Raw genomic sequence first — 16,787 nt, 5'->3', positions numbered from 1 at the left:
GGGCGGGGAGCAGACAGGCCTCGGTTTCCTTAACTGGTGGTCTTCAAACTGGTTTTCCTTGTGTATCCACAAAATAATTTTGAGAAACTCTGTACTCCCTGGCACATTTTTAAGTCAACATCTGAATATTTCCAAGGCCAAGTGTAAATACTTGCAAGGAATATAATTTCCAGAATAATGTAAATATTTACATCTTAAAATAAAACTGTGACATCATTCTTTTCAATGCATTCGGTGAAGTCCAAATACCATAGTGATTTGATACCCACCATCATCATCCATTTAAAAACACAAACAGGCTCATCTTTCCCTGTGGAAACCCTGCATTGTTTTCCTTTTACTCCTTGAACCTATGTTTTTATTCTATTTCTCCCAAAGAATTTTGTCCTTGTTTGTATTTTCCTACTGTATTTCATTCAGCACCCCACTTCAACAAAAATATCTGTATGAGCTAAAACGAAAAATTAATTCCCCAAGACCCCAGTTTCCAAATATTCAAAGCATATTCTGGGTTAGTTATTAATACGACTAGCAGTGCACAATCAAAAAACTAACCAACACATTACAGTATTTAATAGATACTCAGCAGCAAAGTACCACTCTGGTGCAATTGCATCTCTTAACAAGACAGGTAGTACATTTTTTTTCCATTTTAGTTCAAGTATGTATATGAGTAGTAGTATTATTTTTAAAAAGATGTATTTATTTATTTATTTATTTATTTATTTATTTATTTATTTATGCATACAAGAGCTGGGGTACAGGCCAGAGATGCAGGGGGTGAGAGGATTCACCAGAGACAGAGTGGGGAACAGAACAGGCAGACTGACTGAAATAAACTGCTGAGGGGAGCAGCGGGCAAGACAGGAGAGGTCTGCTGGGCCATGTGAGTCACCTCCCTGGCCGGGGATCAAACTCAGGCCATCGTGGAGATAGTGCTGAGACCTGAATATTATTTTTTGCTAGGGTGAAGCAAGGTTCAGCATCCTTTTGTTGTTTTGCTTTTAAAGTTGGAAAGGATGAAACAGCTTTTTCATGTGAATAAGTAAACGGAGATGAAAATAGTTTTATTATGGCAATGTTATATAATTGTTTAACCTCTTTCCTCCTAATTGCCTTAAACTGCATATATAACTATTGTAAATATTTGTTTTAAGTGATCTCTCAGCTGACAATTTCCACCAGTTTTGTGAAAAACAAAGAAACTTCACCTGACTTGTAAAAGGATTTGTAACACGGCCATTAGAGTCTTTCACTTTTTCAACACCCACACCAACAACACATCACAGGGCCTCTCTGCCAATCACCCAGGAGGTCTCTGTACCCCAGGCCAGGCCCCCCAGTGACCTTCAGGCCTTTTCTCTGCAGGGGAGAGGTGATGTGAAAGCCCTTTTTAGAAGATTGCTTTTTGGCGATAGCATCTATGGTAGTTGAGGATCTGCAAATTGATTCCCTTAAAACTCTCCTGCCCACTTACCCCTCAGAAAGGCTCTGCACCTCTGGGGGCAGGTGTATCAGTTTGAACACCGCTGCTGACAGAGGACCCTCACAGAGGGAAACGATCTGCGTCAGCCCCGGGCAGGCTTCCCTCAGCTCAAGGTTAAGTCACCCCCATACCTTCTGTCACCACATACCAGCTGGGGACAGGGGACACCTACATCTCTGAGGGGGCTTGGGTCCTGACTACTAGGCCAGTTCTGGCCCAGGCTCAGTCTTCAGCAGTCAGTTCCTGCCCAAAGGTGTGATGGAATTGAGAACACGAGAGAGAGTGGCATAGAGAGAACCAAGCACCCCTATACCCTGCCAGTGTTTCTTCAAACATACAACGGAAGGGTGAACAGCTCTCTAGCCTGGCTGCTGCTCTATTCTAGAAGGCATGGGGCCAAAGGTCTCAAAAGAAGCCCCTGAAACTCCTCTCCCCTCTAAGTTCCTTTTTATTTTATTTTTCAAGATTTACTTGTTTGTACATACAAGAATTGGGGTACAGGCCAGAGGTGCAGGGGATGAGAGGATTCACCAGAGACAGACTGGGGAACAGAACAGGCAGATTGACTGAAATACACTGCTGAGGGGAGCAGCGGGTGAGACAGGAGAGGTCTGCTGCGCCATGTGGGTAGCTCCCTGGCAGGCCGGGGATTGAACTTGACCTGCAGAGGCTGCGGATAGCTTCATAGTGCTGTGTTTAACCCCTTGTGCCACCAGGGAGGTGCTAAGTTCCTTTTTATACCAAACCCTCCCTGTGCCTGGTGTACAAGCCTGGATGGCATCCAGAATGCTGGGCCTTGGACTTAGGGTCTAGATCTGTCCCCAGTCCTGTCCTCCAGCAGTGGCCACCTAGAATAGGGAGCTCTCAGCTGGTCTTTGTTAACTGAGGCAGATGCTACCCTACCCTTGAGGCACACATTCTGTAGTGAACACCCTTTTTTTTCATGCAGATCTCTCCAAGCAGCAGCTTAAGTCTCATATCAGTGCCATGGTCCTGCTCAGGTCCTGGAGTGGCGTCAGAACACAGTCTGAGTTGGGAAAGTGCCAGAACTGAGAGACTGATCTGGGTTCAAATGTTGGCTCTTTCACTCAGTGTGAAAGAGTGGCATAGAGGGCCTCCCCAGTGGCGCAGCGGTTGAGCGCTGGGTTGCGAAGCTGCCCGAGGCCTCTGCAGCGCTGGTTTGATCCCCGGCTGCTCCCCGGCCACCGGAGGAGGGTCCCACATGGCGCGCAGACCTCTCCTGCCGCCCGCTGCTCCCCTCAGCAGTGTACCTTGGTCCTTCTGCCTGCTCTGCTCCCCGCTCTGGTGAATTCTCTCACCCTCCCGCGCTTCTGACTGTACCCAGTGCTTGTATAAATAAACAAATATTAAAAAAAAAAAAGAGTGGTATAGAGAGGATCACTCAGTTGTGATCCTCAATTTCCTCCTGGGGGTGTCCACACCTATTTGGAGGGTTATTATGGAAAACAGTAATAGCAACTGATGTATTCTGAGCATCTCCCATAAGCCTAGCACAATGACAAATCCTTTACATACAGCATTTCAACTAATTATCATAACCAGCTGCTATAAAGGTTTAAGCCTTCCTAGCTGTTCCCACTTCACAGACGAGGGCACTGAGACTTAAAGAGAATGAGGAGTTCTCCCAGTGCCACACCTCTGGGAGTGAGAGCTCACAGACAGTCAAGGCTCCCTGACTCACCTGCTCTGCTAAACCTGCAAAGATTGTATGAAGGGCCTCGTCTGGAGTCTGCACCTAGGCCACAAACAGCAGCTGCTGTGACCACACTACTCAGAAAGGCAGCTCAACTCCTCCTCTCTTCTTCCCTCCCCATTGTTTCTGTTCTAGCTGCCAAATAGCAATTAGCAACCGTACATTTTCCTGGAAGCATCTGTGACAGGGAAAGCAACTATTGCTAATGCACAGTTCTAGCTCTGTCTCTTCCAGAAAGTCTTCCTGGGTAGCTTCAGGCCTCAGGAATCTTCAGTTTCCTCTGTCTTCTTGTTGCATAAAGACCCTGTCCCTCTGGGACCATTTGCTGCCATTTCACACGTACTGGCTGTCCATGCCAGGGCTGGTTAAAGTGGCACTATCATGCTTTACTTTGAGTCCTACCACTGCCATATTTCAGATTCCCTCTGCAGGTGCGGCCCTGGCACCCAGTTGGGGAAGCCTGCCCAGTGCCTCAATGCCCCGACAATGAAGCTCTGTCTCCTAGGAGGCCAGCAGCCTCCAGAAACCAAATCTATTTCAGGACATCATTTAAATACAGAGAAGGGAGGGTGCAGAGCGAAGAGGGACATGGCACATTTTCTAGAGAAATGATACTGCCTAAATCTCTGTGGCTATTTATAACCCCTGGGAAATGTGGACTCTGCTATTTCCTGATTAAATTAGTACTGGGGTGGAGGAGCTGGCCCGGGACAGCAGTGGATGGGAACACCTGACCACTCGCCCTCCTAAACCTCCAGAAGATAGGTGCTGTCCACCCACCCTGGGGAGTAGGCAGCTGGGGGGCCATCAGATCACCTGAGGGAGACAGATGAGGCTGCAAAGGGCCAGGCTGAGGGAGACCCCAGAGTGCTCCTCCCTTTACCCCATGGGTGATACACACACACTGGGGTTCCCTCAGGTGGCAGAGAGGAAAGGACCATAGAGCATCCTGGGCAAAGCTCTAAAGTGTGGCCACACCGGGCACTGAAATGGCTCAGCACTTAAGCTGAGCTTGAGAAGCTTGAGAAGCTTTTTAATCTGTTGAATTTAACTTGTCAGATCATGGCTGGGTTTAGATCTCTGCCAAGGGGGATGGGCTGACCTTTGGGACTGGTGTCCAGGAGAGAATCACCAGACCCCCTGCAATAAAATCCTGTTTCTCTGCTGTGAACACAGCATTCTCACATAAGCAGACCAGTCAGAACCTGCAGGTGTTGTCCAAGGGACAAGGGAGGCACAGACGCAGGCTGTTTGTGTGTTACTTTGGTATGTAACACAGGGGAGCTCATCAGGCTATACGCACCCATGAGGACAGCACTCACCAGGGTCCCCAAGGGCTACCAGGCCTCCACCTCTGTCTGTACAGCCCCTGGGCACTGAACCCCCCCATCTCATTTCATAGGACCAGTTACTGGCATGGGTCCCCCGACCTCTGGTCCCCCTGAGGGTTGGTGGCTTGCAGCTATTTCTTGTGCTCCAGCACTACTCAGCCCTTGGCATCCTAGGCCTGTCCTGGATGGTGGGGTGCATTTTCCATTAAGTCCAGAGTTGTTTTATTTTATTTTAAAAGATTTATTTTTATTTATTTATGCATAAGAGAACTGAAGTATAGGCCAGAGGTGTGGGGGACGAGAGGATTCACCAAAGACAGAGTGGGGAGCAGACCAGGTGTACTGACTGAAATACACTGCTGAGGGGAGCAGTGGGTGAGACGAGAGGTCTGCAGCGCCATGTGGGTTAGCTCCCTGGCCAGGGATTGAACTCATACCACAGTGGCCGGCGATAGCTTGATGGTGCTGAGAGTTTAACCCCCTGAGCCATCAGGGAGGCCCTGTTTAGTTGTTTTAAATAATAGGTGATTCTTACAAATAAGGACAGTGAACTGAAGATCAATCCAGTGAAGGTGTCACCCAAAGAGGTGAACAGGGTGCTGAACAGAAGGTGATGTCCAGTCATGTTTACAGGGAGGCCTGCCAGGGGCCGAGTGCTGGCTGTGGAGACCAGGCCCTGAGCCAGTTGTGTTATCTGACAGTGAGTACACCTCCTGGCTCCCAGGCTAGTGGCCACAGTGGCGGTCCTGGTCTGGCCCTCCCTGCCCTCCCCCAAGAGCAGCCACTCACTCTGGGTTGGGTCCCCATGGAATACCAAAGCCAGCCTGTCATTGGGACAGACCACAGGCGTAAGAGGCAGGGAGCTTTCAGGAGCCAGCCTTGCCTCCCTCTCAGGGAGGGTACTGGAGGATTCCGTCAACGTGGCTGTTTTGAGAGAAACTCAGAGAGGCAGGGTGGAGTGGGCGGGGCCTGCATGCCAGGGCCTACATCTGCGCTTCCAGCTCAGCAGCAGGGTCAACAGTGACTGGGGTCAGGCTCAGCACACTCACCCTTTTCCCAGAGCCCAGGGCCTCCACCATAAGACGAAGAAAACTGTGCCTTCCAGCCCTCACCCTGGAGGGTCAGGCACCCCCTCCCAGGCCACACAGCAGGTTTATGCTGACTCTGTATTGCAAGGCACCAGGATGAGGCCACTGCGCCTCAGCTCTCCTCCCCGACCCCTCCCCAGAACTTTGAAGTTCCCCAAGGTCCACATATGGAAAGGGTTTAGGAGCTCTGAATGAGGCTTTTATTGAAGCCAGGTTAGTCTTGCAGCACCCACTATGACCTGCCTACCCCGGCGCTCCACATTCCAGCAGTGGCTCAGCCTGCTGTGTGCCTGGCACACTTGGAGCTGGGCACAGCTGCCCCAAGAGGCAGATAGAGCTCACACTGGGCTGTTTTGGCCCCGATGCTGGACCAGACTCTCCCAGAGTCCTGGAGCTCTGTCTTCTTCAGAGTTGGCCACCTACCACTGCCTTCCCCGGTCCAGACAGTTTGGAGACCTCATCCAGGGCCAGAACTCAAACCAGGCTGGGAAGCTGACTCCCACTGAGGGCCATGTTAGGGCACCATGGGCATAAGGATAGGGGTAGGTTGGGGAAAAGGAACTGGTCAGGGCAAAGCAACACAGGCACTCCTCAGCTGCTCCATTCCCAAAGGGAAGGGGTCACCTTAGAGGTCAAAGTCCTAGGTGAGAGGCTACCTGCTTGAGACCTCTCGAGGGAGTCTTCCCTGGGCTCCCCATGCCACAGGTCTCACGTTCACTAGACAGCATCAAAACTAACTGGTGTGCAGACCAATGGAATCGAATAGAAAATCCAGAAATAAACCCACAGATTTATGGTCAACTAATCTTTGACAAAGGAGCAAAGACTATGCATTGGAGCAAAGAAAGTTTGTTCAATAAATGGTGCTGGGAAAACTGGGTTGCTACATGCAAAAGAATGAAGCTTGACCACTACCTCACACCATACACAAAAATCAACTCAAAATGGATTAAGGAACTAGACATAAAACCTGAAACCATAAAATACATAGAAGGAAATATAGGCGAAACGCTACGTGATTTGCACATCAAAGACATCTTTACAGACACATCACCCAAAGCAGTGATAGTGAAGGCAAAGATCAACAGCTGGGACTACATCAAATTAAAGAGCTTCTGCACAGCAAAAGAGACAATAACCAAAACAAAGAGAAACCCCACCGACTGGGAGAACATTTTTGCACACAACACTAATGATAAAGGACTGATCACAAAAATCTGCAAAGAGCTGATGAGACTCAACACAAACAAAGAAAATAATCCAGTCAAAAAATGGGCAGAAGAGCTAAAAAGAAACTTCTCTGCAGAGGAAATGCAAATGGCCAACAGGCATATGAAAAAATGTTCAACATCACTTGTCATCAGGGAAATGCAAATCAAAACTACCATGAGATACCATCTTATACCAGTGAGAATGGCACATATTAAAAAAACTAGCAACAACAAATGTTGGCGAGGGTGTGCAAAAAAAGGAACTCTCCTGCACTACTGGTGGGAGTGCAAACTGGTCCAGCCACTATGGAGAGCTGTGTGGAGATTTCTGGACCTACTAAACATAAAGCGTCCATATGATCCAGCAATTCCACTCCTAGGTATTTACCCAAAGGACACAGAAACATCAATTCCAAAGAACACCTGCACCCCTGTTTATAGCAGCACTGTTTACAATAGCTAAGCTTTGGAAACAACCCAAATGCCCAAAAATAGATGACTGGATCAAGAAGATGTGATACATATACACCATGGAATATTACTCAGCAATCAAAAAAGATAAACACATGCAATTTGCAGCAACATGGATGGAGCTAAAAGGGATCATGCTCAGCGAAATAAGCCAGAAAGAAAAAGAAAAATACCGGATGGTCTCACTCATAGCAGGAATCTAGAAAACTTAAATAAGGGACCAGGAAAATGAATAACTATAAGAAAGTGAAAATCAAAATCAACAAAAAACTATGAACCAGAGACATTCTATGGGGAGTGGGGGGTGGGGAGGGGAGGGACTGGGGTCAAAATAAGGGGGTTGCAATTGTATGGGGAATATAAAAATAAAATTTATTAAAATAAATAAATAAATAAAAATTTCCTGCAAGCAAACAAATAAATAAATAAATAAATGGGGGGGGAGTAACTGGTGTGCCCATTTCTATGCACAACATGCTAGGCTGAGGGCCACCACACATCAAGGCTACTGGGAGGAATGCCCCCATCCAGAAACACCCCATCCTGGGCAAACAGCCCTGATCCCAATTCTACATGATCACCCCCCACTGGACACCTGAGAAACAGCCACAGGCCCCTAGTGGGCTCTGGCCTCCTCCTTGGTAGGGTGGTGCAATGGCTAAGAGCCTGCTCTGGGTCTGGCTGCCTGAGCTTGAGTGCTGACTCCACAAGTGACTGCTGTGTGTCCCTAAGCCTCAGTCTCCTCATATGTAAAACCAAGTGGACAACAGGAGTACCCGGCAGGTCATTACCTAACTCACATCATGCTCAAAATGTGTCAGTGTCACTAACACTGGGCTTAAATGCCCAGTGGCTTCCTGCTGCACTTAGATTTAAAGCCGAGCTCTGTGTTGTGGTCTGCACGGCCAGACAGGGTCTGAAGGCTGCCCTCTCTGTCCCACGTCATCTCTACTTTCCACGGGGCGCGTCCACTTCTGAATGCACCCCAGTTTCACCCAGCTGGTTCCTTGGCTCTCCTCCCTCTGAGTTCAAAATTATCCCTTCAAGAAATGTCCCTTCCTCTCTATTACTTTTTGGTTTATCACCCAGTTTTATTTTCTTCACAGCACTTGTCCAACCTGAAGTGATCTTATGTATTGCCTGACTCCTAGAGACAGAACGCTCCATGAGAGCAAGCCCTCTCTGCCTGAGCCACCTCTGGCCTACCTCAGGGAAGGTACCCCACCAACATTCAGGGGCCAAATGAACAAACTGGGATGTAGGGGATGGAGAAAGCAAGGCCTTTCCATTGGGGCCCCTTAGGACAAGGGTGAAGAAGGCCCACATTCTTGCTTGCCTCTCTTCTCCTGTATTCAGTGAATGGCTGGCCTTGGCCCAGGGGCAACCCAGTGACCTCTCCCATCCATACTTTCCCAGGGTGTTGAGGGCTTAAAGCTTAGGAATAGGAATCTTGAGACATGGCCAAAATCATCACATGATCTGGATCTAGATCATCCTGTTCAGTTCCTTCATTACACTGATGCCAGAGAAACAGAGAGATGAAGAGATTTCCCAAGGTCACACAGCAAGTTAAAACAGATTCAAGACTAGAAGGATGAGGCCTCTTCACTCTGGCCAGCCTGGTGCCCTAACTTCTCTGGTATCCCATGCACATGAGCCTGAGTGGTAAGGGTGCTCTAAGGAGGAAGCGTTCAGGCATCTGATGGGAAAGGGGAACTGTGACTCTCACTGCTCTGGCTGTGCCCATCTGGCTGTGCCCCTGGCTGGGGTCACTACCAGAATAGAGATGGTTCTACTTTCTAGTTCAGAAGTAACTTCCACTCTCTTCAAGTCAAAGCAGAATTAGGAAATCACTGTGGGGTTACCAAGGGCTTCCCAGCCTTTCTGCAGAAGAATCCTAAGGGTAGCTCCCCATCCTGTCCTCCCTTGGGTTCATAATAGAGGACCAAAGACAATGGGGCCTCCTTAGTCAAAGGCTAAGGCTCAATGGGGACCCTGGCCCGACTGGGTTTCTCCCAGGATTAGACAGGCAGGCTCTAGGCACAGGGGCTGTGTGTTCCTTATGGTGGCAGGGGGCTGTCAGAACACGAACACCTTCCTGCTCCCAGCATGATCTGATAGAAGAAAGGAAGCCTGCAAACCAGCTAACAGTGTGGACACAGGACTGGACCTTTCCAGACTAGTGCTCTCTGACCCATGAGTGCCAACTCCTCCAAACCAGCACCTGAGAAATTTCTGGGATACTTCCAAAATGTGTGCCTTCCCAGGGCCTCACAGCCTCTGGCTACTGCTGCAACACTGGGCTCAGGCAGTTTTGGCCTTTTGGGAACTACCTAGATTGGCAGGCTCAGCCCTGACTGGTCCCATGCCATCTGAAAACCAGGGCAGGCTCATGGTTGACTGGCCAGGACACCTGTGGGACTGCAGAGGTGTAGACAGGGCCAGTGCCCCTTTGAACTAACCCAGTGCCAAGGAATAGCACCCTGACAAGTTCACCCAGAGCAAGAGTTCCTACCTAGGTGTCTAGGACCCTCCTTGTCACAGCATAAAATTTGTGCATTATGGGTAGCCTCTCTGGGTGGGGGCTTCAAAACCTTCATCAGATCCTCAGAGTTGAGGACTCCTGTTCTGTGAAATCAAAGAAGCTTCTCGGGAGCCAGCTTGGTGGGGAAGTGGGAACACGAGGAGATCAGGAGACCACGCCACCCATGTGGCCCCAGGTCTTCTCCCTCTAGGGGGTGAGCAAGTGCTATAAGGAGCATTATGGCTCCAGGAGGGCAGGGAAGTCTCCACATTCCCTTTTAACCCCTTAGCCTGCCTGCCTGTTTACAATCCTGCCCCATGTAGAGAGAGTTCCAGGAGGAAGTAGGCTGGCACTAGGGGTCTCTGACCATGGGAAGGGGGGGGGTGCTACTGTCCCTTTTCTACAGCTGAGAGGTCACTATAGGGGTTTGGGTGAGTGTGTGAATGGTGAAGAAGTGGATGTAGGTCCCTCCCCCACAGGAAATTCGGTGGAGGAAGGCAGGGTAGGGTAGGGCAGGGCATTGCCAGGGCAGGATAGATGCCTCTTGCATAAGCTTTCAAGATCTTTCTTGATGCCCAGAGTCAGATTATAAAACAAAACAACTGAGCCCAAGACATTGCTCTGTCCTATACCTCAACACCCTTTGCCCCTCAATGCCTAGAACAGCCAGTGAATGGCTGAGTGCGCCACAGGCACATGGCCTGCACACCATGCTACTGATTACAAAGGACTGTTGAGTTAAAGGATGAACGCTGGGAGGGGCTGGGCACTAGAGCTGGCAACCAAGAGGGCAAAGAAAGGGACCCTTTTCAGTCTTAAGATTTTCTAGATAAGCATTCTTCCTTGGGTACCCCTCTGAAGGTGGAAGGGAACAAACGCCCCTCACAGAATAGGCGATTCACTCTGGGGCTCAGCAGCAAACACCTCATTCACCCTGCTGGCCTACAGTTTCTTGAGAGAAGCTCTTTGGAGGTAGGGTATTCTCAGACCTTTGAAGCAGATCATGAAGAACTGTCCACCTCTCCCCCATTCCCCTGGATCCTGCCAGCTCAGTCAGAGTCCCCACCTGAGGCCAGCATCTGGCCTGGTCTGGGTCAGGGTGTCTGCTGTTACAGAGAGACATTAGAGGTCTAGATTTCTTCCCTTAGACAAATGCTTCTCATTTCACTGGGTCACTCCTAGCCTCTCCATGGCTCCTCTAAATTGACCTCACTGAGAGTTTTGAACACTTCAAGGGTTGGGAGATGGAATGCCTCCTTTAGCCCTCTGTCTTCAAAGTGCAACCCAAGGATCTAGAATCTGGCAGGCCGGCAGGCAGGCAGGCAGGCAGGCAGGCAGGCAGGCAGGCAGGAAGGAAGGCAGGAAGGAAGGCAGGAAGGAAGGAAGGAAGGAAGGGAAGGCACCGAGCCTGGTCTCCTTGCATGTAATTGGAAAAAAAAAAGAAAGAAAAAAGAAAGCAGAAATGCAAAGCTAAATTTTGAGAGCACTGGCAGAACCCACAAACCCGGCACCACGTGTCTTCCCTGCTAAATGCTTGCACAACAAAGCAACTGCCAAGTGAGAGGTGGAAACACGGCTTCAGCCCTAGATCTCTCCTTAGGGACAAAACAACCCCAAGCCCTCTTAGGCCCTGGGACCCCAAAAAACAGCCCATGAGAGGTCTCTGAATCCTCTCTTCCAGCAACTGGAAATTCTTGAGACCAAAAGCCACCCAGGGGATTTTTCCATCTGAACAGATTCTTTAGTTCCATCACCGGGGGTCCCTACATGGAGGTTCATGCACTCCCCTCCAGCCTGTGAGGAACATTAGTTAGATGGAGCAGGAGGGCCACAGGTGGCTGGTCCCAGTCTAAGAAATGAGGCGCTAATGAGGCAACCCTTCCTGCCAGGCTGGATGGTACCTGACACCCTTGCCCCATTCTAGCTAAGCACCTAAGCTGCTGCCTGATCCTGGCAGTGGCCGGCTGCACTGAAAAAAAGTAGGTTAATGCAGCTAGGGACAGAAGAGAAGCAGACAGTGGGCCTGGCTCCAAAGGCCCTCCTGCTCGCCCCCCGCCCCCTGCCCCCCGCCCCCCAAGCCTGGGCATAGCAAGGCAGGCACAGCAAGGTGAACGGAAGTCCCTCTATCACCCATGTGCAGACTCTTGTATCTGGGGCACCAACATACTCTGTCACACAGCAGGAGTCACTGACCTAGGACCTCCTCGCTTGATCTGTTCATAAAGCATCCTAGCGCCAGAGCCACCCTGCAGTTCTGCTGACACCCATCAGCCCAGTGCCTCCTGCCATCCTTGCCCTGAAAGCACCACCAGACACAGAACTACCAGAGGCAAAACTGGCTGAAGGATTATGAAGGTGGTTACTTTGTTTTCCCAGTCACACATATACAGAAAACAAAACAAAACAAAACAAAACAAAACAAAAAAACCCCTGAAAGTCTGGGACTTCAGGGTTTAAAATTGCCTCCTCCCTGCCAGGCACCTCCCCAAATGGGCAGGTAAATCAGAGTGCTCTATCTGGCTGGAACTAGGCCAGGAACCCGCAGGGTCAGTTTCTTGCCAACCTTGAGGTTTGGGAACAGAGGATGAGCTTTGGGTTGGTGTCTGCTGAACTCAGCAGGGGCTGGGGAAAGGGAGTAGGGGGTGGGGGTGGGGTGGGGGGGGAATGGCTCCCTACTGCTGGGTACAGATAGCTGCCTCAGCACAGAGGGGCTCTAGTAGCAGCTGAGGCCAGCAAGGCTCTGCTGGCCTGGTCCCCAGAGAGGCTGAAGGTGACACAGGGGCCACTGCAGGACAGCTCAAGTTGCTGCCCTGCCCAGCACTTTCTAGGACTGATGTCACCCTGGGAGGTCGAGTATGTCTCAATGGCAGGGGATGAAACTAGACAAGGATCCAGGATCACTTCCTCATGTCAGGTGCCAGGAATCCTTACGTTTGCTGGCACTGAGTACTTGCACAAATGGCCCCCTCTGAACTACAGGAGGGCCTGAAAATCCCTGTCAACCACACAGACTGGCCAAAGCTTCCCTTATTGTTACCTTGGATTGCCGGCCAGGACAGGCACCCTGTGACATCGTGCTTAGGAGATTAATTTCATCTCTAGTTATCAAACGCTTACTGTGTGCTAGGCACTGGGTCTGGCTCTTCCTTGGATGCCGGATGCCAGGGCCCAAAGCCAGCCTTGAGGCCGCCTGCCCAGCTGCAGGACAGTCACTTTCTATCTCAGATTTTAATCCCCACTCAGGTCAGGGGCTACAAGCAGGACGGGCAGTTTGCCCTGGCACAGCTTGGTCTGGGCTGCCTGCTGGGTCAGGAAGCCCCTGGCACACTGAATGAGTTGTCTGCTGCCTCATTGGCACTGAGCCTGCAGTCATCTGGGTGGTCCTTGAAGAGGTGGCCTATGGCCCCCAGACTCAGCAGCTCCACTACCTTGCTACAGCCCTCCCCTTTCTCTCTAGTAGAGAATGATGCCACAGCCCTGCACAAAGAAACCTCAGATGGCTGGGGGGTGTTAGGTGCCTCTGCCAGTGGCCCTCAGCAAAGGGACAGCCAGCAAAGCCCACTAGATGTAGGCGTCTGGGGTTTGGGCTGGGCACTATGGGGGGGGGGGCACTGAGACCTAGGACCTCCTTGCTTGATCTGTTCTTATTCCTGCCAGTACAGTCAGAAAGCAGCCAGGCAGAATCCTCTCCCACAGGCTATACCCCCCACCCGCCTTTCCTGAGACAGGGACAGATGCAAGAAAGCAGCCTGGGGGGTGGGTAGCAACCAGCATTAAGCATCAAATTAAGGCCACTTCCAGCAGACACACACTCAGACCCCAGCCTGTTTTAGGACTCCCCAGGCAGGAGCTTGTAACAGAGTTCCAGAGATAGAGGGTGGGAGCAGAGTGGTCCCAACAGCCCCCAGCCCATCCTCAGTCCTCAGCTCCCCCTCCAGCCCATTCGCGTTGTCCCACCCTCCAACACCCTCCCCAGCCGCAGCACCTTTTGGCGGAGCAGCTTGCTGCGCACCCGGCCCCAGAGCCGGGCTCCTGTGTTGGGGGGCCGCTTACTCCCCGGGTCCTCCAGCCGATCCAGGCAGCAGCGCTCCAGGGGCTCACACACTGCTTTCAGGCTGCAGTCGGGCTGGGGCAGGACGTCAGTCATGCCGATGGCAGCGCCTTGCCCCGACAGTGACCCTTTGGGGCCAGCTCCGGGATGCGCGAGGGGCACCGGCAGCACTGGTGGAGGGACTCAGCTGGAGCCAGTGGCCAGAGAGGCGGCGTTGACGAGCGCCCAGCCTGGAGTCGGCCTGGCTGTTACTGGAGCCAGACAGGGAAGCGCATAGTGCGAAGCTCTGCTTTCTCCTCCCCTCTGCAGCCCTCCCTCCCCCGAGACTGCCGCCCGCCCAGAGGAGGGGCGCCCCAGCCCGGCACCTCCTGCACCTCCTGCGGCTATGGCCCTCTCCTCCAGCCGGCTGTTAGCTGGCCGGACAGACAGCCGAGTGCCTGCGACACAGCCAGCCCAAGGCAGCAGCGCACAGGGGGCCTACCCCCCTCTGCCCCCACCGGAGGAAGTGACTCAAAAGGAGGTGCTGGAGGCTACCCCCTCCAAAAAAACCCAACCTCCGGGTTTTAACTCTTGGCAGGCAGGGGCTCCTCCTTAGCCGCCCAGTAGGCCCTCCCTCTAGCCCCTACTAAATAAAGTTTGACACACAGCTAAATACAATCCAGTCCTTTCCCCTCTAGATTTCTAGTTAACCCTTTCACCACTGGGCTTCTCCATGGTGGCCTGGGATATCTGAGGGAGGCTTGGGGGAAACCAAATGGGGGTCTGCCTGAGTCCGGGCTCAGGGACAGGAGCTGGAATCCCACCATCAACAGCTGCGGGAGGTCCTGGCAAAGGACTGCTGCTGTCCTGGAGTCCTACTTCCCTACCCCCAACTCCTGCCCCAAGGCACCTCTCTCCCAGCCAACTTGGTGACAGGGCCAGACACATGTGGACTGGCACTTGCAAGCCTCCTCTTGTGGGAATGTAAAGAGTGAAGATCCCTAGTGGGGCCTCTCTAGTGGCTTCAGCAGGCCCCAGAGGAATCTGCAACATGAGCTAAAGCCAAGGATGACACTGGCCATAGGGGTCCACTAAGAGGTGCCAGCCCCACATACCTCACCAGAAGACCCAAAAAAGGTTTATGCTTCAGGAGCAGAGGATGCCCACAAGCAACAGGACAATAGAGAAGAAAGAATTTTTTAAATAAAAGTTGTAACCAGAGTAAGAAGTTAATCAATTTGCAAAGTAAAGTACAAATTAGGGTATGGCACTTGGAGGAAAGAGAAAGGTCTGGATGACAAAGCCCAGAGGTGTCCAGGACATCACACCTACCCAGGCACAAGACAGGCAAGGAAACAAATTATTTTCATAACGCCAACCATGAACCAGTTCCCACACAAGGGGTTTTTAAATATCCCATTGCACTGAAGCCTCACAATTTTTGTGATGGTGGTGTTACTGTCCCTGTTTTAGAATGGTGAGAACTGGAGCCGGGGGTCGGGGAGTCCTCATCTGAGGTCATGCAGCTGGGCAGTGACAGGTCTCATCCAGTGCTCACAGCCTCTGGACCTTGCTAAAGTTGTTGGTCTTTGAATTCAGGAAAAAGATCTGGGTCTGGATATTTCTAGGTTTAGCCCAGAGCAGGTGGGTCAAGATACAGAAGCAACCCCTGGTGCCTGAATGGGCTTGCTGGGACTCAACCAGCATATAGGTAGTGGGGTTTAAATCAGAGCCCCCAGTGGTTTTTTGAGAAAGGGACGATTTTATTGCAGAGATAGCCAAGAGGTGCTCTTTACTGAGGTTTTACTATGTGACAGGCACCACACCAATCCTCCACATGTTCCCCCAACCTTATGAAGTAAGTACTAGCACCCCCATTTTCCACTTGAGGAAAATGAGACAATCGAGAAGTTGAACAACTTGCCCAGGGTTGTGCTGGTCCATCAACAGAGAGAGAGGGCTGGCTGACCGCACCTCTCTGCTATTCCCAATGGAGGCTCTGGCCCTGCACTGCCTCTACCTGGTTGGTGAAGGTGGGGTCCTGGGCACTCCTGGCTGTCTACAGGATGGCCAGGCTAGCCCCTCAATTCCAGGGCCCCACACTTTACACTCCCCTCTGCATGTGCAGACAGGGCTGGGCTGCCAGGGCTGCACAGAGCCTCCTCACTCCTCAGCCAAAGTTGCCCAAGTCACTGTAGCTAGAAGGGTCCACACAGCATCCAGCACCCCATGGGGAGGGGTAGAGACATACCTCCTTGCCCAGCAGAGGCCTGAGCCACTTTTCTCACTCTATCCCTCATCTTACTCTCCCAAGGAGGCTGGGTGTCACCTCTGAAGAGAGTCTTTCTCAGTCCTATGAAGGGTCAGGCAGCTTTCTTGCCGCACTGCCACAAAACCCATTTCTCCAGGAAGGCTTTTTGCTCATTCCTGCAGTCCTCTTTTTTATCCCATTCATTTGATTCAAAAGGTGCTGATGGAGGGAGGGCCTGGCTATCTGCATAACCCTGGGGCAGGGCTAAGGAATTAGAGATGAATCAAAAGCCTGGGCTTGACAACAACGCTGAACCCTAGAAGCAGATTTAGCTCTGGTATCTCACACATTAATGGTGCACCTACCACATAGCATAGCCAGGTGGACAGAGCATTGTCTTTGTCCTCAAGAAACCTAATCGTTTCCCAATAAATTTTTCCCCATTTTTTTGTGAATCTATTATGTATTATTCAAATAAAAGCTTTTAAAATCTAAAATAGGGTCTCCCTGGTGGCACAGCAGTTGAGCGCTGGGTTGCGAAGCTGCCTGCAGCCTCTGCAGCGCCAGTTCAATCCCTGGCCACCTGCGAGGGTCCCACATGGCGCACAGACCTCTCCTGCCGCCCGCTGCTCCCCTCAGCAGTGTATTTCGTCATTCTGCCTGTTCTGCTCTCCGCTCTGG

General features: G+C 51.3%; 1 protein-coding gene across 5 annotated transcripts in view; it reads right to left on the bottom strand.

The window, feature by feature from the left end:
- The window catches only part of ABR (ABR activator of RhoGEF and GTPase), a gene marked incomplete at both ends in the record, with an annotated part of 132,654 nt that overhangs the window by 6,813 nt on the left and 109,054 nt on the right, over positions 1 to 16,787 (bottom strand). Inside the window, one exon of one of the 5 annotated variants that reach the window (XM_084237190.1) lies at positions 13,811 to 13,972. The exons of the other annotated variants lie outside the window; for them this stretch is intronic. Coding sequence (XP_084093316.1) covers positions 13,811 to 13,972 — 162 coding nt within the window. Of the gene's footprint in view, positions 1 to 13,810; positions 13,973 to 16,787 lie in introns of those variants that run through there. 5 annotated transcript variants of the gene reach the window in all.

The sequence above is a fragment of the Talpa europaea genome (assembly GCF_964194135.1).
Source record: "Talpa europaea genome assembly, chromosome: 7".
In the NCBI taxonomy this organism is placed as follows: Eukaryota; Metazoa; Chordata; class Mammalia; order Eulipotyphla; family Talpidae; genus Talpa; species Talpa europaea.
The sequence above is the reverse complement of the archived record's forward strand: the minus strand, read 5'-3'. Positions and strand labels throughout refer to the sequence as shown.